Here is a 24,069-nt window from a genome sequence, read left to right as displayed (position 1 = left end):
TCAGCTCTGTGCCCTTTCTGTCTCCTTTATGCTTTTGTGTCTGTATCTCCCGTTCTATTCATCTTTGCATCAGCCCCCTCCCCGAGCGCCCCCTCCCTGAGCGCCCCCTCCCTGAGCGCCCCCTCTCCGGGTGCCCCCTCTCCAATCGCCCCCTCCCTGAGCGCCCCCTCCCTGAGCGCCCCCTCTCCGAGTGCCCCCTCCCTGAGCGCCCCCTCTCCAGGCGCCCCCTCCCTGAGCGCCCCCTCCCCGTGCCGTGGCTCGGTGTAATCGATGAGGCTGGATTCAGGTAATCTGTTGCATTTGATATCTGTCTCACTGAGCCACAGAGATCAGGCCTAAAATGAGCAACAAGATAGAGGTCTTCATAGACATGCACACGCGCGCACACATGCACAAATATGCTGATGTGGTGGTGCGTCTGGATTGATTTCCTATCTCACCGAACCCCCGCCCCCCCTCCCAAAGGCTTGGCCTTGACAACATGAGCCCACAACACCTTTAACAGACGGCTGCAAAACATGAGAAAGACGTTTGGTTTAGGAAACTGGAGTCTTACATTCCACTCATCAGACATCATCAGTTATGGCATCATTAAGTAAAAAGCTCTGTCCTTTTCAAGCTAAATCTCTTCATGAATAACTTGAATCATCGTTTTTGTTGCTGGTACATTTACTGCGCCTCCATTATACTCAGAATGTTCGGCATCTTATTAGAAAAGGGGCAGGAAATTAAAGGGGAGAACCTGCATCTACATCCACAGAACTGGTTCTGACTTGATTGTTTAATAATGACAGAAAAATAAGAAAGTCTTTTATCTGTCAGCAGAACTGTGAAGGGAGCTGACAACAATATTAATAAAATATTAAAAATGGACAGAAAATGGCAGTTATTGAGCTCCACGTTATTCTGCCCACAGCCACACGGTCTATCGTTGTGTTCCGGGTCTTAATGATCCTTACCATATAAAAATAGGAGAGGCAGCATCCAATGGTCCAGAAGACCGAGCCAGTTTTTACGGACTTCACCTGGGACACAAGAAGAGAGGGGTCACAAAGGCATCTATGTCAGAGCGGGTTGAGATCAGCAGAATTAATGGAACAGAAAACAAATATTTAAAACAGCAAGAAAAACACAAAAGTACATTTTAAAAGCAAAAGCTGCCACTGTGAGTCCTGATTTGATGGACACACAAGTGTGCAGCTGTTTTCAGGCCCTTTTCACACCGCTGTCACTTTATGTGGAGACCAAAGTCAAAGAGTGTGACACCACTTCGGCTAATTAAATGTGAACAGAAAAGGAGGAATTACTGTTACATTGCTGTAGCCATGGTGTGCTGAGTGGGAGCCATGAAGGGGGGCTCTGTGTTTGTAAGAGCAGCTCTCCTGGGTGTGAGAGGATTCAATTATAGATTAGGAAGGGGAGAGGGCTGTTTGTGCGAGTTTATGGAGGGGGTGCACAGCCAAAGCAAGTGGAATTGAATGGGTTATTAGTGGATAAAATGAGCAAGTCGGATAATGAAGATTGCACGGACTCCAGAGAACAGCTTTTTGCCACATGGAATAAAGGACGTGGGCAGACATGGATGAGCAATAATGAGACAGAGGAAGAGAAACCAAGAGGACACATCAAAAAAAATAAATTAAAAGCAAAACAATGGCAGGCACAAAAGACGGCAATGACAATTAAAAGGAGGCGAGATGGTGAAACGACAGAGCAGGAAGAAACGCTAAACTCCAATGTGAGTAAATGAGACTGATAATGGGAAGCAGTGGTGCGTGGTGGGCATGATTGGGTTTTCAGGCTCCTGCCACACGGCAGCGGACGCGAGAGGTGATAGGTGGATCATTGCAACGGTGCAGCTCCGCTGATGACATATCACCATAAAAGGCCGTGAAGGCTGGCGCCAGAACACCTGCTGTCACATTCAGACGCATCGCTTATAGGCCCCATATAACAAGAGGCCATCAGCATGGCAGGGAGGCAAAGAGGCGCCCAGCACAGTTGCTGGGGTAAGAAAAATGACAGTTGACAGTTTTTAGATGAGCCCTAGCATGATAAATAGTGCATTAAAGCTCTTTCAAATAGACAGCAGGGAAAACCTGATATTGGATGAATGAAATACAGGGGAGAAAGTGAGGAGATGGTTGTTTACACGTCTCCAATGAGCTGGAAAAAAAGACAGATCTTTCTGTAGTTGTCAATCGTCTCACTGCACCTCTCCTCCAGAGTTTTCTCATTTTCTTTGGGTTATTTGCAAAATCCAGAGAAAAGCCAAGGTCAAAGCATCAACAATGACTTAAAACAAGTGTTTCGCATTGTTTTTCCTTAAAAGTTCAGGATGTGCGGAACCATGACCTTTGCATGTCGGGTTTACTGTCGAGCATTAGCTAAAGGTCTTTAAAATGCCAAAGATTTCAGGCCAAAATACTTCCATTCACACAAGAAATAATAATTTAGTAAATCAAAAACAGGCACTTTCATGAAGTTTACTGTCAAATTGACTCCGTATGTAGTGAAGGCTCTCTTGAATTTGGCTGAAACCTCAGCGCCTGCTGAATATTGAGCTCCGGACTGTCAGCACACGTCTGCTGACGTTACATCTTCCAGTCGGTTCCATCCTAAGTGAATCAGCTTCGCTCTGCTGCGCTGCTCTTCCTTCTGCTGTCAATAGAGTTCAGGACTGCTGGAAGAGTCATTCAGACACTCAACTGGGTCACTGTCGGATCAATGACAGGAGAGAGTGGAACAAATGGTCACGGCGTCCGCGAGCGCGTGCAGTGTGGTGACGCACGCTACCTGCAGACCGCAGCTCCTGCAGCCATGCCGCCGTGCCCAAAACGGAAGTGCTGGGAGCTGGAATGCCTCAAAGCCCAGACAGGAAAAAAAAAGGTCACTTCCAGCCCTGAAGCAAATGCAGCGGCGAGCTGGTAATGACATGAGCACCGATGTTGACCAGCTACTGCCTCTTTCCACTGCAGCATTCAAGGACCAAGTGCAAAAAGAAAATTAGACAAATCCCCTTGGAGCTCTCATTACCACTGTCCTGTGGGCTTCCTGTAGTAATGAAGGCTATTTCCTGTTCACCAGGCTTGTCTAATATGGGGCAGCGCTCCCCGACCACAAATTCTGCCTCTTCAGGTTTTAACACTGAAAACAAACGACAGGTCAATCATCTACATGCAAACTGTGCAAAACATGAAAGCTATAGCAAAAATCCTGAACATGCTGCTGGAGCTCCCAAAAACCTCCCAGTTGTAGCGACGCCGTGCTTAAATAACAGCAGCAATTAAATCCCATGAAATTTTGCCCTGTCTGATATTTCTGGCCTCTGATGCTGGCAGTGCCCTGGAGGCACGTCTCATGTTGACTGGCCATAGCAGCACAAATTCACTAGAGTTCGTGTGATTAAAGCGTTAACGTGCCGTGAAATTCACAGCAAGAGAGCTGTGCCTTGATTATCGTGAGCGGCCTCTCCAGTCCGGGGCGGGAGGAAGAGCAACCGTGAAGAACATCCTGAATCATGCACATTCCACGCACGACTCTTTCAGTGAGTGAAAGAAATTCAATTTCTTAAAGCTTGTACTTCCTTTCTGTTAACTGCCCATATTCAATTTGGAATTTAACGTACAAAAGGATGAAGGACAAACATGTGTTTTTATTAAAGATAAGTTTCAAAAACGTATTCAAATCAAAGGATTTCCAAATCAATGATCACGTCTTCTGCAGAAAGACACATGAAGTTTTCCTCCTTTTGAAAACGATTCTGCTCTTGTTTAGTTTCCACCTGCAGAACTAAACACATCCGACAGCTAAAGTCCAACACAGCTCACTGACCTTCAGCACAACCTTTAATGGTTTAGGCTTATTTCTGGAAGGTAAGTAAAACCTAACAAGTCGGGAGCTTGTGTACAAAAGTAAAGACTGACATAGAGAACGGGAGGTTACACAAAGGTCAGCTGAGGAAATGGACAACCGAAGGAGAGTAACTGGAGAGGCTGGTCGTCCTGAGAGAAGAGGCTCGGCTCTACATACCCAGAGATAGTAGGTGAACTGCAGGGCAAAGATGGCGATGCCCTCGTTGTCAAAGGAGCCGGCAACAGAGCGTGAAATATAGCCGGGAACGATGGCAATGAAGCAGGCCGCCAGCAGCCCCGCGCCCTGGTTCCATAGCTCACGGGTCAGCAAGAAGGTGGAGATGGCAGTCAGACCGCTGAACACTGGCGCCAAGAAGACACACACATCCCGGATGTGGACTGTGATGTGCAGAAGATTCAACACGTAGTGGATCAGGCCGGCCGTGACCATCAACCCTGGATACACCTGGACAGGGGGGCACAGAGACAGAGGGGAGGTGTGAGAACTTCAGCTTCTTGGCCGCTCGTCAGAGCAAACAAGCAAAAAGCCAACAAAGAGCAGGTAAAAAACAGCTTTTCCTGTCTTTTAACGTCATCATACAAACCTGGAACGAGTGAAAATTCATAATGAACACCAGTTATCGTAGGAAATCAAGGGTTTGATTTAGTGGTGAGGACAGGTTTAGTGGTGAGGACGGGTTTAGTGGGGAGGACGGGTTTAGTGGGGAGGACGGGTTTAGTGGGGAGGACGGGTTTAGTGGTGAGGACGGGTTTAGTGGTGAGGACAGGCTTAGTGGTGAGGACGGGTTTAGTGGGGAGGACGGGTTTAGTGGTGAGGACAGGCAGAACTCTGATTGCTTCATCTCGGTTTGCTTTGAAAACCACCTGTAAAACTACAGAAAATGGCTGTTTTGGTTCTACACAATTAAATATTGAAATATCAAATTTAAACAGGCTAAATTTTAAAACTGTTCACAGCTGGACCAGCACTTGCAGATGTCCCAGTGATCTCCATGTTTAAACGCTCCTGTTGGGCGTCATCGCTCCTTTTCAGAAGCAAAACCTAAAAACCTAAATTAGCCGTTGCTCTCGTGGTGATTTGAAAATCTGTGCTCACCACAAGCGATAATAATATTCCAGTCATTAACTGCACCTGCAGTTTTTGCCTGGGATGAAAACATCAAGTGTGAAAGAGTTGCCCATAAAGCATGCAGCCAGGGCCTTGGTGGACGGGCTGTGGACGGGCTGTGGACGGGCTGTGGACGGGCTGTGGACGGGCTGTGGACGGGCTGTGGACGGGCTGTGGACGGGCTGTGGACGGGCTGTGGACGACAGACAAGCCTTCCTCTCCGTATCAGTGGCTCAGGAAGAGCAACTGACAGTGGTCCTCCGGGGAATGAAGACAGAGCGGGAGAGAAGGGGGAGATAACGGGGGAGATAACGGGGGAGAGGCCGGCTGCACCAGTCAAGGCAGAGAAGCATCAACATGTCAGGTGAACTGATACGGGCTTGTCTGTCTTCCACACACACCTGGGCCCGTTAGAGTGCTCCCAGACTTAACGCTATTATACTAAATTAACGAGGACCGTCAGCCTCGTCTGTCCGATTGTTAATGAAAACGAAGGGATAAATAAGAGCAGATTCAGGAGCAGCGGATGAAACACAGCAGTAGGCAGCAGAGAAGAGCAGCTAAAGAGGAAACAGGTAAGACAGGTGAGACGGGAAGACAGGTAAGACGGGTAAGACAGGTGAGACGGGTAAGACAGGTTACAGGGGTAAGACAGGTTAGAGGGGTAAGACAGGTTAGAGGGGTAAGACAGGGAAGATGGGTAAGACAGGTGAGACGGGTAAGACAGGTGAGAGGGGTAAGACAGGTAAGACAGGTTACAGGGGTAAGACAGGTAAGACGGGTAAGACAGGTGAGACGGGTAAGACAGGTTAGAGGGGTAAGACAGGTTAGAGGGGTAAGACAGGTGAGACGGGTAAGACAGGTTAGAGGGGTAAGACAGGTTACAGGGGTAAGACAGGTTAGAGGGGTAAGACAGGTAAGACAGGTTACACAGGTTACAGGGGTAAGACAGGTGAGACAGGTGAGACAGGTTACACAGGTGAGACAGGTTACACAGGTGAGACGGGTTACACAGGTGAGACGCAGCCATGCCAACGGGGTCACAGACCAACAGGTTCCTGAATAGAGGTGAAGGTTAGGGTCTGGTTCTGTCTCCACCAGAGACGAGGCTGCAGTCAGAAGCAGCTCCATGAAACGAGCCCTCGTCCACGCTCACGCACCGTTAAAAAGGTTCCACACAAAAAAGCACCGACTCCAAATACAGGTGGGGGGACATGAACCGTTCCCAACGCTCGTGGTGCTCATGCGTTTATCGAGCTCCGTCCTGAAGACGTCCTGAAGACGTCCTGAAGACGGGAGAGTTTGACAATTAATGGCTGGTCAGTAGTAACTTAATGGTGCTGCTGAACAAAGCAGCACAGTGTCCCACAGTGTCCACAGTGTCCCACAGTGTCCCACAGTATTCCACAGTGTCCCAGTGTCCCACAGGGTTCCACAGTGTCCCAGTGTCCCACAGTGTCCCACAGTGTCCCACAGTGTTCCACAGTGTTCCACAGTGTTCCACAGTGTCCCACAGTGTTCCACAGTGTCCCACAGTGTTCCAGGGTTCCACAGTGTCCCACAGTGTTCCACAGTGTCCCACAGGGTTCCACAGTGTCCCACAGTGTTCCACAGTGTCCCACAGTGTCCCACAGGGTTCCACAGTGTTCCACAGTGTCCCACAGTGTCCCACAGGGTTCCACAGTGTCCCACCTGGGCCTCTGGTTTAATGAGCACCATTTAAAGCTGGCGTGAACGAGCTCTGCAGCAGACCAAACCTCCTCTGGCCAACAGTCGCCCGGCCTCACGTGCAGTTTGCCGCTCATTTGCATAAGTGAGGTAAACAGCTGGATTTGCTGTGACCTGCACGCCTGCTAGTTTAAATATGTCAGAACATTTGAGGCTGGTGGAACTTGGATTGTTGCTAATGAATCTAATGAACGAGGCTAACGAAACGAAACAAACCAAACAGTGATTTATTGATTCGATGGCAGCTTTATCCTCACGGGGTCACGGGGTCACGAGGAGGGTGCTGAGCCTATCTAAGGTGCATATGGGTGAAGGAAGGGTGCAGTCCTGGACCAGTTGGCAGCTCACTGCTGGGCTCGAGGGTACTTCTGCACCGGGGTTGAACCGAGAACCCTCCGTCTCCGAGCCCAGCTGCTGCCCGTCTGCGTTTAAACCAAGTCAACAGTAACCAGTGAAGAAAGAGTTGAATTGTCAGAGTGTATTAATAGATAACTCATAAAAATGTAATGAAATACTGAAATGGCGAATCATAAATCACCATCCAGTGCGTTACTTGATGAAATTAAAAAAATGTAACATGATTTTAGTAAAAAGAAAAAGTTTGTTTTCTTCATTAAAAACACACGAATGACAGTTTTACCATTATTTACTAATGAATAAAGAGCCATTAATGGTGTCGAGGAGAGCCGAGATGTTTGTCCGTCCATTAATCATCGCTGAAGCCGTCCTGTTCTGCTCATCTGTGCAGTCATTTGAAATTCTACACCATCTACAGGACCTAACCCAGAAACCCACGTTCCGTAACATGGCCAGAACACCGGTACCAGCCAGGCCCGTCCCAGGTGATTAAGGTGTGGCTGATGAGAATCCCCTATGACAGATGAGTTTTGGATTTCCATTCTGGAGGCCTCCTGCAGAAGAGAGTCCTATATTGATAAAGACGGAGGCCTCGCCACAGCTCCTTCCCTGCACCATCTGCTTCAGACCAGAACGTTAATGACATCCCAGAGACAGGCACAACGGCGGCATGTCTCTCTCTCAATCATGCAGAGGACGTTTGCAAAGGCCCTGCAGGACTGGGTGTGCGCGAGGAGAGAAGGAAAACAAGACCAGAGGGAATTCCATCCTAATTATAAAGCTTTAAGATGGCGTCAAAATGGGGAAATTTGTTATGAGCTAGAAGCTACATGACAACATTGTAGCGATGCCGACATGTAATCAAGCTAAAGAGCGGTTCGCTCCCTTTTATTAGTCATAATGTTCCAAAGACTACAAATCCCATTCTTTCATTTTAAATGAGTGAAAAATGTTTGGCTTTCCAGTTGGACAGCACATGTCATAACTGATTAATTACAAAGGCCGTAAGAATAGTGTGATTGTAATATATCAATTGTTGACAAATTGCCCTGTTGTGACAGTGTTGTATGGAAATCCATCACTTTCGCCACCATCCACTGACACTTCAATTCTGGACGTGTTCCTTTACACAAATAACTGCTGGTGTAGAACCAACACAAATGCTGCCATAGAAACATCAGAAATTGATAAGGCACTGCCAATATATTTATAGGAAAGTAAGAAGGTGTTTGGAGCAACAGGACACTTTAATGCTCAACCAGTCAGGATTTAGACGGCCCTACACGGCTTTTTCTGTTGACCGCGTGGATCCATTCCTCTTTGGCTTGTAGCCACCCAAAAATCATCTTGTTTTGCTCATTTCCCAACAGCCTCTCCTCAAATCTGACCCTGAGGACTCCATTACCCTCTGTGGCATAAACGTAGATGGAGCAGAACTTACAGTGCCGCCGACGATTCTCCCTAAGGGGTACCATGCCCTTTCGTCAAACCAGTTGAGGAACTCGTAGAAGCCGTTTGTGGTGAGATGGTGCGTTGATCTGTAGTTGAACCTGTCAAAAAAGAAGAAAAAGAGGCCATGCTGAGTAAACCCCCCCAAAAAAACAAGTATATTAAAGAATTACTGGCGGTGTTGCCTGTATAGGAGAGCAATACCCATGCCAACAACTCACACATCAGCTTTCAGTTAAATAGAGACAAATTAGTGCTGATTTCAGATCAAAAGGCTGTTTATTAAAGAGGTACCTGGTCCTACTGCAACCACTGGGGGGTGTCAAGGTGACAGGCAGAAAACCGGCCCATTGCTACAACACAAAAGTATCTCGGAGGAGGGAATAGAGGCAGAAAAAACCCACCCCGAAATACAAGGAATACTAGTGCAAAGAGTGGAGCTGTGTTCGGCCGAGGGAGTTGGAAAGCTGTCAAGCAACAGAATAAAAAAGCTGACACGGTGGAGAAAACTGCTGGCAAAGAGCAGCAAGCAAGTGTTCAGTACATTGTGAGAGGAACCTTCTCATTGCATGCTCATTAAAGTGGATGGCCCTATGCCACGTTGGAAGGCCTGGATCTCCTCTCAAACCCCGCATTCAGAGAAAAACAAGGCAGATATGCTTTTGTTTGGGATAGAATCTATTCCAGGTCCTCCTTTTTTTAGATGGAGAGATTAGCCAAAGGGCAAAAGGTGCAGCTCGTGTCAGCAGACTAGAAAGTTAGAAACAGAGTTGGATTTGGGGTTTGCAGAACTGTTTGTGATTATCGATGAACGTGTGTGTGAGCGAGTGTGTCATTAATCAGGGCTGCCTCCACATCACACCTGAACCCACTGTTCCTCATTATTCAGCCAGTCCCATCATGCCCAACACAAGTGTTTAGCTCTTAGATGACAGTTATTGAAATCAAAAAAGATGCAGGTTCTTTGCACAGTAGCTGAGCTCTGAATTATTTATTCCACTTATTGCAATGATTGTAACATTAAGATTAATGTGGAGTGGAGTGACCTGCAAAGCTAACCCTAACAGCAGTGTAACTGCCTCCAATAAACGTCATTTGTTACTTTTCAGCTTGATGTGAGTGACCACTGCTAATTGTAACGGCCATTTTGATTAAAATGAGTTTCCAGTAAGATTGAAGACCAAAATATGGACGAGGAAGAGCTAAGCAACTGTTCTCCAATGATATTAAGCTGTGATTGTTCTGGGGGTCATTGTGGGTCCTAAAACCTCCCCATTGTGATGTTTGTTGTGTTGTCATTGTGTAGTGAAGCCGATAGCATGTCTGAAATACTGCAGTCAGCACTGGCATTAAAAAGATCTACCGACTTTAATTCTCTTTGATAACAAATATATTAGTCATGAAGAGCAGCCGAGCAGAATGTTCAACTGTGGAAACCCAGATTTATACGAGACGGTGACGGAGTCGATGATGCTTTTGCTTTAGACTGTACGGAGACTCCCAGTTTCCTGGGCATTAATGAAAGGTGACAGAGCTTTTTCCTGCTCGGGTCACTTTAATAGAGAGAATAACGTAATTCACATTAACGTTTAACGCATGGCTGGCAATAGGCTGCACTACCAGGCTGTAAAACACCATTATAACTCCTAATACTGGTGCAAGTGCAATAAAAACCCAAGATTTAACCTCCATAATCATAGCTGTTGATTAATTCATTCATAATTAATTACAATTCAGAAATATGCCCATTGTTTTCCCTCTAAACGAACCCATGAAGTGGCCCAGGGGTTCGTCTGGCTTTCTCCTGTTACTCTGTCCGTCAAATGCAAAATTAACGTTGATCTACACATGAGTTAGTCCTTAATAATGCATCATGGCATTAATAATTGCAAAAATTACCTGGAGGGATAATTCATTGCTTCTCATTCAGTCATTTTTAATTTTAATGGTAAGGCTGTTCAGTAAAGCCTCCTTCACCCTTGTCATCATCGTCGGCTCGTCCCTGCTGTATTTTAGACATCTCAACACTTCAACAATCACTGACAAGACTAATTAGCTCCAGTTCTGTTCAGACTGCGCATGAGTGGCGTTAAAATGGCTCCTGCTATGGGACCAACACAACACAGGTCACACAACTAGACACATCTGACGACTCATCCAGGAACTTCATGGTTTAGGAGTGTGACGATGGTGAGTGGGTTGGAGCTCCTCAGCGGTGCTCAAACAACCCAGAAAAACACGTCAGATTCATCTGTGCCTGTCAAGACCAAGGTGCGTCACCTCGGGTGGAAACACATGTTCTCATTAATCTCTCATTCCATTGCAAAGTTCCTGTGTAGAAACACTTATTTAACTTGAGATTAACTGAGAATCACTTTAAAAACGACCATTGTTCTGTAACCTGTAAAGAAACAAGTGCGGCTTCAATCACCACATCACCCACAGCTGCTGCAGGCAGGAATAAAGGCCTCCACGTGTCGTACATTTAGCCTGGACACTCACACAAAGGGGGGCGACTCTAACGGAGAGTCTTGATCAATCTGTGGGCGGGTGAAGGACACAATGTGAAGACAGAAGTCCAGGCTCAACACATCAGTTCCAGAAGAAATAAATCAATGAGTATCAGCCAGGCAAAGCTGCACGTTCCCATCAGGAGTGGAATGATTGAACAAAACGACTGTTCAACATCCCATTCAAAACGCTTTAAATCTATTATCCAAACCTATGACACAAATTGAAAATTGTAATTGCAAGATCAGAAACACACCTCAACGTATCGCGTCATCTTCCCAGACCTACCTGCAGCGGCACATGCAAATCTGCTCCTCACTGTATCACAAACGCTTCAATAGGATTACAGCCTCGTGTAATCCGCAGATTGTCGAATTGAGTCATCAACCAATGGGATTTTCAGGTAGGATTACAACAAAAAAAGAAAGCACCGCAGGTTTAAGGCACACTGCAGCATCTTATCCAGGAGCTGCAGGAAAAGGTCACAACGGCTCGCTGGAGCCCTGCCAACGTCGTCATAGTGCTGACAGGCCAGAACGCTTGTATCACCTTACAAGATGAGCCTTATCATCTCACACCTTTATCATTGCATTTAACAGTGGGGCGCGCGTGTGTGTGTGAGTGTGTGTGTGTGTGTGTGTGTGTGTGCGCTCAATGACCCAGGAAGTGAAATGCATTTTGTGGAAGTGCGATGTCAGTCCAGTTCACACGCAGCCAGACAAGAGAAGGCAAAGATGGGAATAAAGAGAGGCTGGAATTACAGCGCTCGTCTGCCAAAACAGGCACTTCGTTTGGAACGATCACGGTCAGTCGATGTGAGCGTGCACGAGTCCAGACGGACGTCAACAGTCAACAGGTGATACAAGTGCTAATTGTAAAAAAGAAATAAATGGAATGATGCTCTTTCCGACGTGCTGGGAAGGCAGCAGACATTCTGGAGAAGTTTTCATCTCCAAATGTGCAGGTTGAGGAAAACAGCACATCTTGTTTTTGCTGGTGTTGCAAATTCAACTGTAAATCAGTGCATCTCTATCTTATACGTGTGGCAATGCAATAAAAAAAAAAACATCACCATTTTATTTAAATATATAATGGTTAAAAATGAAACCCACTGACTTTGTGCATCCTTAGTTCTGCCTGTGTTACCATGGACACGCTGCTCTTATATCAGTATAAAATCAAATACATTTGTTCAAATAATTCTTCCAGATGTGTTGAAAGGGGGAATGAACATCACAGAGTGATGATGTGTAACTACAGCAGTCAATCCCCAATCATACATAATCCATAAGAGCAACTAAAATGGTGCCTGGAACCAGATGTTCACAGTGAAACATAAGGAAAAGAAAACCAGAGAGAAGAAAAGGGTGGGTTAAGGAGTTAAGGGGTTAGGGGTTAAGGAGTTAAGGGGTTAGGGGTTAAGGAGTTAAAGGGTTTTAAGGGTTAAAAGGTTAAAGAGTTAAGGATAAATGAATGTTCTCTGACAACAGCAGGGCGTGGTAATAAAGGGAGCGAAGGGTCTCTAACGAGACGCTCCTGAGCACAGAACCCATCACTGACAGCACCACTCATCAACAGCGGTGCCACCTCACACGGGCAGGAATGCAGGGTCCCCTTACTCATGCTGGCTTGGTAACAAGTGGTCATTACGGGAAAGAACGGAGAACCGAGCCAGGCAGGTAACCAGGAGGGCTCCACATCAGAGTTTATTCTGCTGGGAGCACGCTTACGCTGGGAAACCTGATCATCAGGTCTGATCATCACGATCCAGTGAGGGAAACAAGCCCATAAATATTTCAGGGATTAAACCAAAGACCGTGAATCAAAGCAGCACGGTTTCATGACATCCTGTCAAAACAGTTTGGGACTGAAAACATCCCTCAAAATGGTCCGAACCGCCTTTAAACGATTTCATTATTGCCCTAATGCCGACTGCTTTGATCGGATCCCTGGAGATTGGCGTTTCCTCGGAATACCGTCCATCCCGCCATGATTTCTGCTTCCTGAACAACCGGCGCTTGATTTAGAACAGAAACGCCTTTGAAACAAAAATGGTTTAAAAGCAACTGGAGTTTGTCCTTTAAGTCCATTTGGAAAAGTAATGAAATTTATAAGGAAAGCGACCGTCCCCAGAGCCACGCGCCTTATTACATCTGCAGTGTGTAAATCAAAAGAAAGATGAAAGGCACACAGATTCCACATTTAGCCAAGACGTCCACCTGGGAGAGGCTTTTCTTCTATCCCAACCCACTGTTGCCATCCCATAAAAGAGGGAAGCACAGGGATTGCCAGGCAGAGAAGGAAGAATCCCAGAGAAATGGAGTAATTACTGACACAAAGAACTTCGCTGGCACATCAGATGACTAATCAATCGACTAACCGAGACAGGAACAAGCAGCAGCACTAATAATCAGCACAGGCTGGGCGCTCATCGGATACTGGCAGACTGGGAAACCACTGGAATCGGGAGATTATGGAAGCACAGAGACGGACTCCAGACTGAGAGTCCTGCAGTCAGGTGAGCTGAGGGCGGCTGGCTATATCCTCACCTTAAAACTCTGGCTCTCGTCCTCCAAACCTGCCTGAGGAAAGAGTGGATAGTGGCGGCGTTTCCTGGGAAATAACCACAAACGTGAGAAAGGAACGCTGAAGCTCCCAGTTCAGGGAGCACAGAGCCGAGCCAACGGGCACCTGAGCCGTTTAAGCTCTAACTCATCTCTGCTGATAGGGGCTTATCTCAGCAATAACTACAATTAAAATAAATATTATTTTATTTTAAACGGATGAACATTTTTACTTTTCTTTTTTTAAATCATTGACCGGATCTCTACACAAATTAGAGATAAAAATTAGATACCATATATTAGGATTGAAACTTTTTTCAAGAAATCTGAGTAGCTCAAATAATTAATCAGGGAATTTTCTCTGCCTTGATTAATTAGGCATGTAATTAAGTATTTCCCAAGGACTACTTTTAACGTAGCGCAATGACCTGACGTCGCCCACGCAAACGAAGGAGGAAGCAGAAACGTTTGGTGGAAGGAGCGGGAAGATCAATTATCGAAATATTTGATAGCCCTGAAATAAATAACAGACTCAAAGATCTTTGATGAGAGCGTTTAGGTTGGAGATGCAATGACCAGACGACAGAATAATCCCAAAGGAAGCTCGCTTGATGCTTCATAAGCCGCGATGCTCGTTAACGATCGAGCGAACGCTCGTCACCACAGGCAGCTTCGCTTTGCAAAGCACAGAAAAGCGACACCGTCTAAACCTGTGATTGCGTGCACAATTCCGTGCATTCAAAACGAGACCAGGCAGGCGTTCTGTCGTGAGGGGCTCCATTTGGGAGCTGATGTTCATCAGAGGAACGAAAATGAGCCTTTTGTCATTTCTCACGGCCACGTGCCAACAGGAGTCTCCACAGGTTTGGTTCAGGTGAGCTGCTCATTATTAGGCCAGGAGCACCGTGGCAGCCGCACTCCTCGTGCACTCCAGCAGAGATGTTCAGTTACGTTACGCCGTCTCCAGCACGGCTCTTATAGAGTCGCAAAAACCTGACTGGACCCAATTTTCCACAACTCAACAGCAGTGCTGGTTAAACAGGCCCGTGACGGATGCTCCGGGAAGGCTGTGACCTCACCACTGCCACAAACTATTTCACTTAAAACCCAAAGAAAACACGGGTCCTTGTTACTTTAAACCCAACGATCGGCTCTTTTTTAAAGTCCTGTCATGGATCAATGTGGACCACAGAAGTCGCTAAAGACAGAAGAGAAAGAAAATTGATAACATGTTCTGCAGTGAGATGAACAGAACTAACTTTGTATAAGTAGACGGCAGTTTAGTCGCTGATGTTGGGAAGGACATGAAGGAATGTCCAAGCATTGTCCCTCGATACTGGACATCATTCTCTCCGTCGCCTCTGGCCCTTTTTATTCCATTTTAAATTACAAAATTTGTCTCCTCATGGTGACAAGCAGCCAAAGAAAGAGACGACTCCTGATGAGCTGCCTGATTGAACAGCAGCCGAGGAGGTGCAGGAGGAGGAGTGGTCCCTCTGTAAGTGCCTGATGCAGCTGCAGACAGATGTCACCAGGCCCACAGACCTGCAGCTCTGCCTCATAAAAACGGTTACGCAACACCTTTGCCTTCAGGCCTGAACGAGGGGAATGGGTTTGATTCCTAAAGGGGAAGAAAAGATCCTTTTTTTAACCAGTTCAGTCGTGACCTAGCGTGACTCACTATCTATTTAGCCCGATATCACCAGCTAGTCTCGTTTCTTTCTGAGCACATTTCATGCCTGGATAGTCTGGAATGCACAGATGGAAGCTGTTTTTCTGTTTCAATAAGAGTTGAACACATCATGTTTAATACTTGTCTACCGGCGTAGAAACCTCACGATTATCTTTTATTGTTATTTATCACTAATGGAGAGGTTTGGGTGAACCGTGATGCCAATGAGAACTTGTTTCGCCGGGTTAGGAGGTGGGTCTGATCGAGGCTGAAGCCTCAGCTGTGCTCAGGACTGTTCTTTAAAACCTCTCTCCTCACTAATGTCCTGAGCCAAATCATCATCTTAAAATCCAACAAAGCTTTTTAAAACAAAGATTCTTAAATCTGACAGGTGCAGGCGGAGCTCCAAGGCAGTCTCCTCCGGGATCAAAGGTCACAGGTTGACGTAAACGATTCAAGAGATAAGATGCGTCTTCCTTTCCAGGTGTAATGGAAGCCTGTTCCCGGATGGAGGGAGGCCAGAGATTCATGTTGTGCTGAGAATCCACAGCTGCTGAAGAATATATGCACGTAATATATGCAACATCATGAGTTGATCATTTTTTATACAGGCAGAAATTTCCTGGGCGACCAAAGTAAATTACATCAACTTTCCATCCATCAACTTATTTTATTCTGAAGCAGCAAAAGTACTGTTAAAGCTCAACGCACCCAAAAATAAACAGGAGAATATTCACTAGTTTACAAAAAGGAGCCTGGATTTAAACCAGGAGAACATTCTGGCATCTCCTTGGCAACCGCATGGAGCCGACTCAGCACAAATCCTGCCAAACCACTTGCTGGTCATCGAAACTACAAAAATGGCCGTGTTCTGGAAGACTGGACCTCCAACCCAGCAAACTAGGGCGACGTCCACACTGCTTTCAAAAGTGACCTGAAGCACAAATGTCTCAACGGACAAGTATTGATTTCTCTGACTGTGACCGCGGCCCGAGCAGCCAGGTCGCGTTAAAAGCAACTTTGACGTCTTTGGGGAACGGCTAACGAGAGTCCTGTGACAATGATAAACATGGACGACGGCGATGAGCGAGATGACTACGTCTTGCTGCTGCATTGGAATTATCCAGGTTTGGGATCAATAACTACATCTATATAAGCATCCATCCATGCAGACTTCATTAGTATTTAGGGTGATGCTTCGTTGCCAGCCGTGCGTGCGGGTCGTTTCAGACGGGGGGGCTTTCCACATGGCCGTCTGCAGACTGGCCACATTTAAACATGTGACCCCAGGAGCCAAAGAACAACCCTGATCCTGGAGGGAGGGGGCAGAATGGCTGTGGGACGAGGGAGCAAGGGTGAACGTGTTTTGAAGATTCGCCTAGACTGGAAGGAAAGGTCCAAAATAAAACATCCCAGTAAGTCGGCTCTGTCGTCTCTCTGAAAAATGGCTGGATTGAATTGAATGATGAAGCGAAATGTGGCAGTTTCACCATCAAAACACATGAAAGACAAACGCCCGACTCGGAACTATAATAAAAAAACAAGATCAGGCTTCAGACCATGTATCAACCATAAAGGGGATGTCTGTGCTTTGCTGGGGATCACACACTCGAGCCCTCTGAACTACCAACACACACACACCACACACACACACACACCACACACACACACCACACACACCACACACACACCACACACACACCACACACACACACCACACACACACACACACACACACACACACACACACACACACACAGGTGACTTGAGCTGAGCCAAAGCTGAAATTCCACTTTCAGACACTCAGGAACTTTAAACTGGGAATAACAAATACGGACCAGATCCACGTCAGTGCCGGTGAAATTACTGAAATTACTATTAATTATTGAGGTCCAGCACGTCTAGCTTCATGCTTGCAACTGCAAAGGATGATGGGATGTATTGTTTGGTCAGGGGGTATTAGCTGTCCACTACTTTTGACACTGTATTATGGGATAGCCTGGTTACACCATCTACTTTACATTCAGACCCCCCCCCCATCACAGGGGTCGGTTTCAGCTTCAGTACTACTAACTCTCAGTCCTAATGCCCTGAAACAGGATAGACAGTCAAGTTATTGTGACATAAAGGTCAGTGGATTTGAGTAAACTCCATCTTCTTCACAGACAGAGATGATCCAGCTGTGCAGAGAAGAGAACCTGGTGGAATCTTTGGTCTCTTTCTAGCTCTTCTGAGCAATTCATTTTCCGTGAGTGCAATGACAACACACATTAATCCAGCCTTTGAAAAAACAACTGTATTTATTCTATTTTTTATCTGCAGGCAATGAATTGAATGTGTGATGAAGCTATAATCTCTCAGCAGAATGTGAAAGATCTTCATTGGATTGACGTAAGGCTGAAACAGACCCACTGACGCCTGCTGTGAATCGCCTGAAGCTGTGAGTCCCGTTATTCTCAGAGCTCATCTTAAACAGAGTTCTCCTACGAGCAGGTTAGTGCAGCAGAAAAGCCCAGATTACCCCAGGGAGAGCCATTCTGAGGGAACGCTTTCCTGAAAAATCCAGTCAGGATGGAAGAACAATTGGTTGCTTTTGTGTTGTGACCAAACACCCAGAAATGAAAAGGAATTGACTGGCTTCATACTTTCATTCTGGATTTAGCTGGAGTCTCTTAAATACGTTACAGTTGAGAAAGCTCCAAAACTACAACAAAAGAATGATAGATGTGTGCGCCTGGATACTAAACGGCAACATTCATCACAGCAAAAACAACAACTGAATCATCGAAAGAGGTAATTCGAGGGTAGAAGGGTTGAAAGGGAAAGGGTGCTTTCACAAAGACAGGATTAGGGGGACCCGGTTTAGGACCAAGTGTGGTGTGGTTGAACCCAAGGGTCACTCCGGTGCGCACCAAAACGTCAGTGGAACTCTGGTGCATGTGTTCAAACAGTGGCCCTGGACCCTGGACCCTGGACCCTGGACTCTGGGCCCTGGACTCTGGGCCCTGGACTCTGGGCCCTGGACTCTGGGCCCTGGACTCAAGACGTAAGTCCAAAAAGCAAGTTTTAATTGGTGCTAATGCAGCTCTAAATCAGACCAAACGTGCGCCCTCACCACAGAGCCCAGCCTTTACCTCAACACAAGCGTGACGTCATGACAACCGACTGTTTCCATCACACGATGATGGTAAACCCATCAAGCCTCCACTGCAGTGTTCATATCAGGCCGGGCTCACCGGGGTTAATGGCAGGCGAGGTGCAGCCAGACTACCTGCCAGCTGCTCTACGTGATAATCGAGACGATATGACAAGTGCCTGATGGGACGGCGCTTCCTGGCCGGCGCAGACCGACAACCTCTTCCAGCTGTCACTCTGTCCTGCTCAACGTGTCCGTCATTTCTCCTCCTCTGCCGAGGGCGCCGCGCCACCCGATCCTCCCATCTACTGCTCAGGCGTTTGTTCTAGAATAGAGAGCAACCACATCGAGCCACTTCCTTTTAGCAACAATGAATCAGAGCAGCTAAAACCAGAACAATCTGAAATCTGAAACAATCGGACCACCATCGGACACGGTGTTTCACCTGTGCTACAACGTTTGCATATGGGATGGATCCAATTAGTCCAATAAATATGGTATTCCATCTAACGTCTAGATCTTTGGCACAGCAGATGGAGCCTTACGGCCTCGGATGCACGACCCATAGATGGGGTCAACACTGAGACTAAACAGACGATGAATCTTTTTATTCATTCCAACAATCCTAACAGTCACAAACACCTTTTATGGTCGAGGAAGGTTTTTCTTTGATTACGATGAATGCATTTATTTACAGTTCTTCAACTCAGTATTTAAGGAGGATTTTGCAGCCATTTTGAAACCAAAGCCAAAAAGAAGACACAGAATATCCAGGAAATAACCAACGTTTTTTTCCTTCTTGTTAGAGTTTGACTCTTGCTCCGAGTGCTGGTTTTCAAACGCGTCACATCTGCTTTTTGATGGAGACATTGTGAACCTGTGAATCGGAGGCTCTGCTGCACCGAGTGGGTACGAGCACACGCAGGGTGTGTCTGGGTGGCAAAGGCTGCTGTTTGAGGCTCCACAGATGCTGTTTGAGGCTCCACAGATGCACCAGACACGGGAGGACTTGGACGCTTCCAGAACATCGTTAGCTGGCACAGCATTAGCGCCGCTGATGAGTTCCTTGGCTCAGAAGCTGCAGTAGTATTTGTTGATTACAGCATTTGGCTTTTAGATGAAAGGCTGGATCCACATGCATCAAAATCCATAATATCTAAATCTATACATCTATAAAACCAAACATAATCCATAAAAATTGGTACTTGGCAAATCATTGATTTGGATCTTTTACAAGGGTGTTATCTCCCAGAATGCTGCTCAAAGAGCAAAATACTCTTTCAAGCGTTTTGAGCAATATTGTGAGCAAATATCCAAACCTTCAAAGGTCCCGACAGACGGAGGGAAGCGTGGCCGTCCGACCCACGCTGCCCGCTCCAGTGGCCCGAAAGTCGGGCTAAATAAATGCAACAAGAAGGTTGTTTTGAGATCAACACACTGCTGAGTCGCGGGGTCAGTATCATTAACAGCCGCTTGGTCAGCAGGTCCACAAAACCAGATGTGGAGAGGCAGCCGGTCGATATCGCAGCACTTTGCAAATGCAAACTAAATTTGAACAAATCTTTTCTCAAATCCATAAGAATCTGGGTTCATTTAAAGCTACATTTACAAAGAAATGAAACATGGTTTACTCTGATTTACTCCGTGCTCCTTTCTAAATAGAGAAAACATTCATTAGCCGTGTTTAACTACTATGAAATGCCTTAAATATATTTGAACAACTTCACTGAAGAGGCAGTTGTAAAGTGATTAGAGGATAATCGATTTAACGTGAGGCCAAAGCCAAAAACATCCCTCAGGTCTTTACTGACTGATCAAAACAAAGCAGGTATAGATGGACGCGCAGCACGCCACCGGACGATGAAGCGGTGTTTAGCACAACTGAATCTGAGCGAAACACAAAAGCCTTCCTAAAGCCGGAAGCCTGGCAGGCGTTCGTCTCCTCCCTCTTGCGTTGCCCCGCACAATCCTACAACTGCTCCCATCAATTCTCTCTCCTCTCTGAAGGCAGGTGCACCCTCCCACAAAGCTGCACGCCGCCTGGTGTCAGAGAGAGGAGAGGGGTGCACGATGAGGCACAAATCCCCTCTCTTTTCCCATGGGCCCACTCTCGCCCCACACCAGCAACAAAGCATGGAGGAATCCTTCAAAGCTGAGATGAGAAGGCAGACAGAGGCAGACGGAGCAGGACGGAGCAGGGCGGAGCTGCCCTCTCATCTTCTGCAGTATCCACAGAATCACAGCAACATTCCGTGGGATTATTGGAGCTTTGGTTAGAAACGCTGGAGCCAGAGTTGGACGTAGCCCAGTGACACAGCCCCCTCTATTATTGATCATGTATGGATTTATTATTGATCCGAGGATCATTGACAGCAGGTTCCCATGTGAGAACCAGCGTGGTTACACTTTAATGTAGGCCAACAGCAACTCGGAATCTCTCTGGACTTTTAGTGAATTTGCATTTTGGAAGCACAAACATTGTCCACAGCATCTAAATACAGTGAAGTGACGTTCCAAACGTTGGGAAGGACGCAGCCTCGCCATACACGCTTGCTTAGGTGGTTTCAGACAGCCATGCAGCTTTTCTTCCCCATCATGACATTCAAACAGCTCTCTGTGGGGGGCAGGGCTCATACACACTTCCAGTGCCGATTCCTAAAAACTTTTATACCCTCTAAAATGAAGAAGGCAAAACTCATTTGCAAAGATGCCAACAACCAAACTGGAGACTGTGCAAGAAGGGATCGCGCTCCATGATTACATGAGTAATTTGATACTAGCTAAAAAGGCCTGTGAAACTGAAATGTGCAAATGAGCATCCACACTCAAATACTGCTGTCGATGTGCACCTGAGGACGTTCGTCATCTGTTCATCAACACTGCACCACCTTCTCATGTCCATTATCCACCCATCAAGGCACGTTTGACTCCTGTGGCCTCGGGGCTGCTGACGAGTGCCTTTCGTTACGAGGAAATCTTGCAAACCCGTTCAGGGCGGCGAGATGAACCCGGCTGGCAGGAGGACTGAGAACAACTGCATCGGCTCCCCACTGTTGCACCTCACACCGTTACAAAGCCATTGTATATTCTTTCTACCCTAAGAAGCATCTTTACAGAACAGCCAGTGTGGAGTAAAACTACAGAAATGCAGCAATTTTAAATAAGATATTCTTGTTGAGATAGAAAAAGAACTGGACAGAAATCTCAGCTTACATTAATGCAGGTCAGCACATCGGAGAGCAAAGCAGAAAGGAGCAACATCCATCAGCGTGTGCTCTTCTCCACGCGAGGCGAAGGTGTCAGAGAGCGTGAGGCACCTCCCGACCCCACCAGCCGAAGGTTCACCGGAGCAGATTTACTGCTGGTGACCAGGAGATCACACGCAGGTTGGGTTCACAGCGATGGAAATAATACGTAGCAAGTCCCCAGGTGAGGACAAACCAGCAGATAAAAGTGTTATGGAAGGGAAACAGCTATTTATCTCAATGTTTACCAGTCCAACCTTCTGCAGGAAGAAGAATGCTAACATGCGTAACGAGCCACTTACTGCTCATCCTATTGCTGAATATTTCATAAGCAGTTGGACAGTCAATCGAGGGTTTAAGCAGGGATCACAGCTTCAGCCCCGAGTCTGGTAGGAAGATCAATCATGACTTAGTCTCCATGTTCCCACACTAGTGCACACCAGCTAATGTACTGCTGCACCAGCAGCTGCTCCTGAAGGAGCCCCGCCCGCTGTAGGCAAGGTAGAGCTCCAAGAATATGCCTGCATACACGACGAGCCCCGTTACCCTCGCTAGCTTTTTGAGAACACAACAAAAGCCAAGGTGGTAACGTCACTTCCCCAGAGATCCGATTTACATAGCAGCAAAAAAGCAGCAGAGGCAACAACCAGAGAAGCTTTGAGGTGTTTGATGACACCCAACCGTTAGCCAGCACATCCAAAAACGTGGATGCCATCCCTCGCGTCAAGTGTTCGATCCCAACCCTTGCTTTTTTTCTTTTGTTAAAACGTTAAGATCTGAGGCTTTCTAGAGCTTTTGTGCCTTGTAATCCTAAATGATTGCCCTTAAAGAAGCAGGACTTTCCTGCATATTAAATACATTTGGTGGCTGCTCCCACTTAAAATGAGACGTTTGCAGAAGGGTGTCATCATTCCACAGTATATCTACTGCTGGTATAGTACTGGTATATACTACTGCTGGTATAGTACTGGTATATCTACTGCTGGTATAGTACTGGTATATCTACTGCTGGTATAGTACTGGTATATTTACTTTAAATTTGTGCATTCAGGTGTCAATATGAAGCTGTGCCACAAGATTTGTGTCTGAGACAAAGAAGTAAATCAAATAAACTCCCTCAAGCAACAACTCAGAAAATACCTTCATAAATCAAACTTTGACCTCAGCATTGGTTTATGGTGCCAAACCACCCTTAAAAATAGGGAATTCTGAAGGATGTCAACACCAACATACCAAAGAAGACTCAGGAAAGTTGAAAATAATATCAGAACATCAGAAATGTCAGTTGCAGTGATTGAGGCATCGCAACAGACCGCCCGGGTCGGTTCCATTGGCATAAGCCACCTAGTTAGTTTGGAGGTTATGGTAACGACACACCAGGACTGTGTCACACCTGTAAAACCCCGAATCGACGGTATTGAGGGCCGCTGAAGGGCTCATTAAATGCATGTAATCATTTCACCTGCAGACAGCGAGTTATTTTCACAGGGGTAAAAGCACAAAGGTGCAGAGCTCGCATAAAGGTGCAGCTCCCTCTCGGCGCTCCTCGCTGGGGTCCCTACTGTGCATGCTAAACAAAGTTGGAGCTGCAGGTGGAGCTTCCTCCTGCGCCTCCGTGCATCTATTATTCAGTTACTCCTGGAGAATAAAAGCTTTAATAGTTGAGCGAGTCTTCCAACTGACCGAAGTAGCTTAGACTAAAGTTCCACTCTAGGTGACTGACCTTCTGGACATCAACCTGGTTCCAACTCCAACATTCTCTTCTCGAATAAGCAAACAATCGCGTCCACAATCGCGACTTTTGCACAAGACTGCGCGTAATGAACGCAATTTTCGGTGGGGCGTTTCAACGCTCATCTTATCAGCTTATGTTATCTTATCAGCTAGCTTACCATGGATCAAACTCGTGGATGATGCTCTCGAACCGGATAACCGCGAAAAGTCTGGAGCTGAATGCTGCCAGGCAGGCCAGAAAGAGGATGCTGAAGGAGAGCAGCGACTGCCAGCCCGCCGGCTGTGTCAGTCCGCCAGACAGGCCTCCTTTGCCGCCTCCTCCTCCCGCGGCACCGGCACCGGCTCGGCTGTTCCCGTGCCCCGAGCCTCCGGAAGTGTTGAAAGCTTTGTGCTTGCCGTCGCTGGCTGCGTGCTGCTCCGCCATTTCTGCGCGCGGTGTCGGCTGAATTTGCTCGCGCGTCCCTTCTGGCACGCTCCGGCGTCTCCCTCCGCTCCGCGCAGTCGAAAACTCCTGTAGTTTGCAGCCACTCTCGTCCTCCGGTCTGCTCGTGGGAGTTCTGCGGATGTCTGAGTGTTTTAATTGGGCACCACAGCTTGTGAGAACAGCCAGTACATCCCGGAACGATCACTCGTGCGCCACATCCCGATCACCGAGCCTGCCTCGCAGCCGTCAACTCGCTACACGATTGA

At 46.9% G+C, this 24,069-nt stretch overlaps 1 protein-coding gene across 1 annotated transcript in view; it reads right to left on the bottom strand.

Moving 5' to 3' along the window:
* LOC130518502 (dolichyl-diphosphooligosaccharide--protein glycosyltransferase subunit STT3B) overlaps nt 1-24,069 on the bottom strand; it is a 41,832-nt gene extending 17,763 nt beyond the window's left edge. Inside the window, exons 1-4 of the mRNA XM_057021120.1 lie at nt 23,538-24,069; nt 8,510-8,618; nt 4,033-4,320; nt 960-1,025 (exon numbers count right to left, since the gene is read on the bottom strand). Of these exons, the coding sequence (XP_056877100.1) occupies nt 960-1,025; nt 4,033-4,320; nt 8,510-8,618; nt 23,538-23,803 (729 nt within the window). The 5' untranslated portion in view covers nt 23,804-24,069. The remainder of the gene's footprint in view (nt 1-959; nt 1,026-4,032; nt 4,321-8,509; nt 8,619-23,537) is intronic.

The sequence above is a fragment of the Takifugu flavidus genome, chromosome 21 (assembly GCF_003711565.1).
Source record: "Takifugu flavidus isolate HTHZ2018 chromosome 21, ASM371156v2, whole genome shotgun sequence".
NCBI lineage: Eukaryota > Metazoa > Chordata > Actinopteri > Tetraodontiformes > Tetraodontidae > Takifugu > Takifugu flavidus.
Note: the sequence above shows the minus strand (reverse complement) of the source record. Positions and strands in the feature narration are given on the sequence as shown.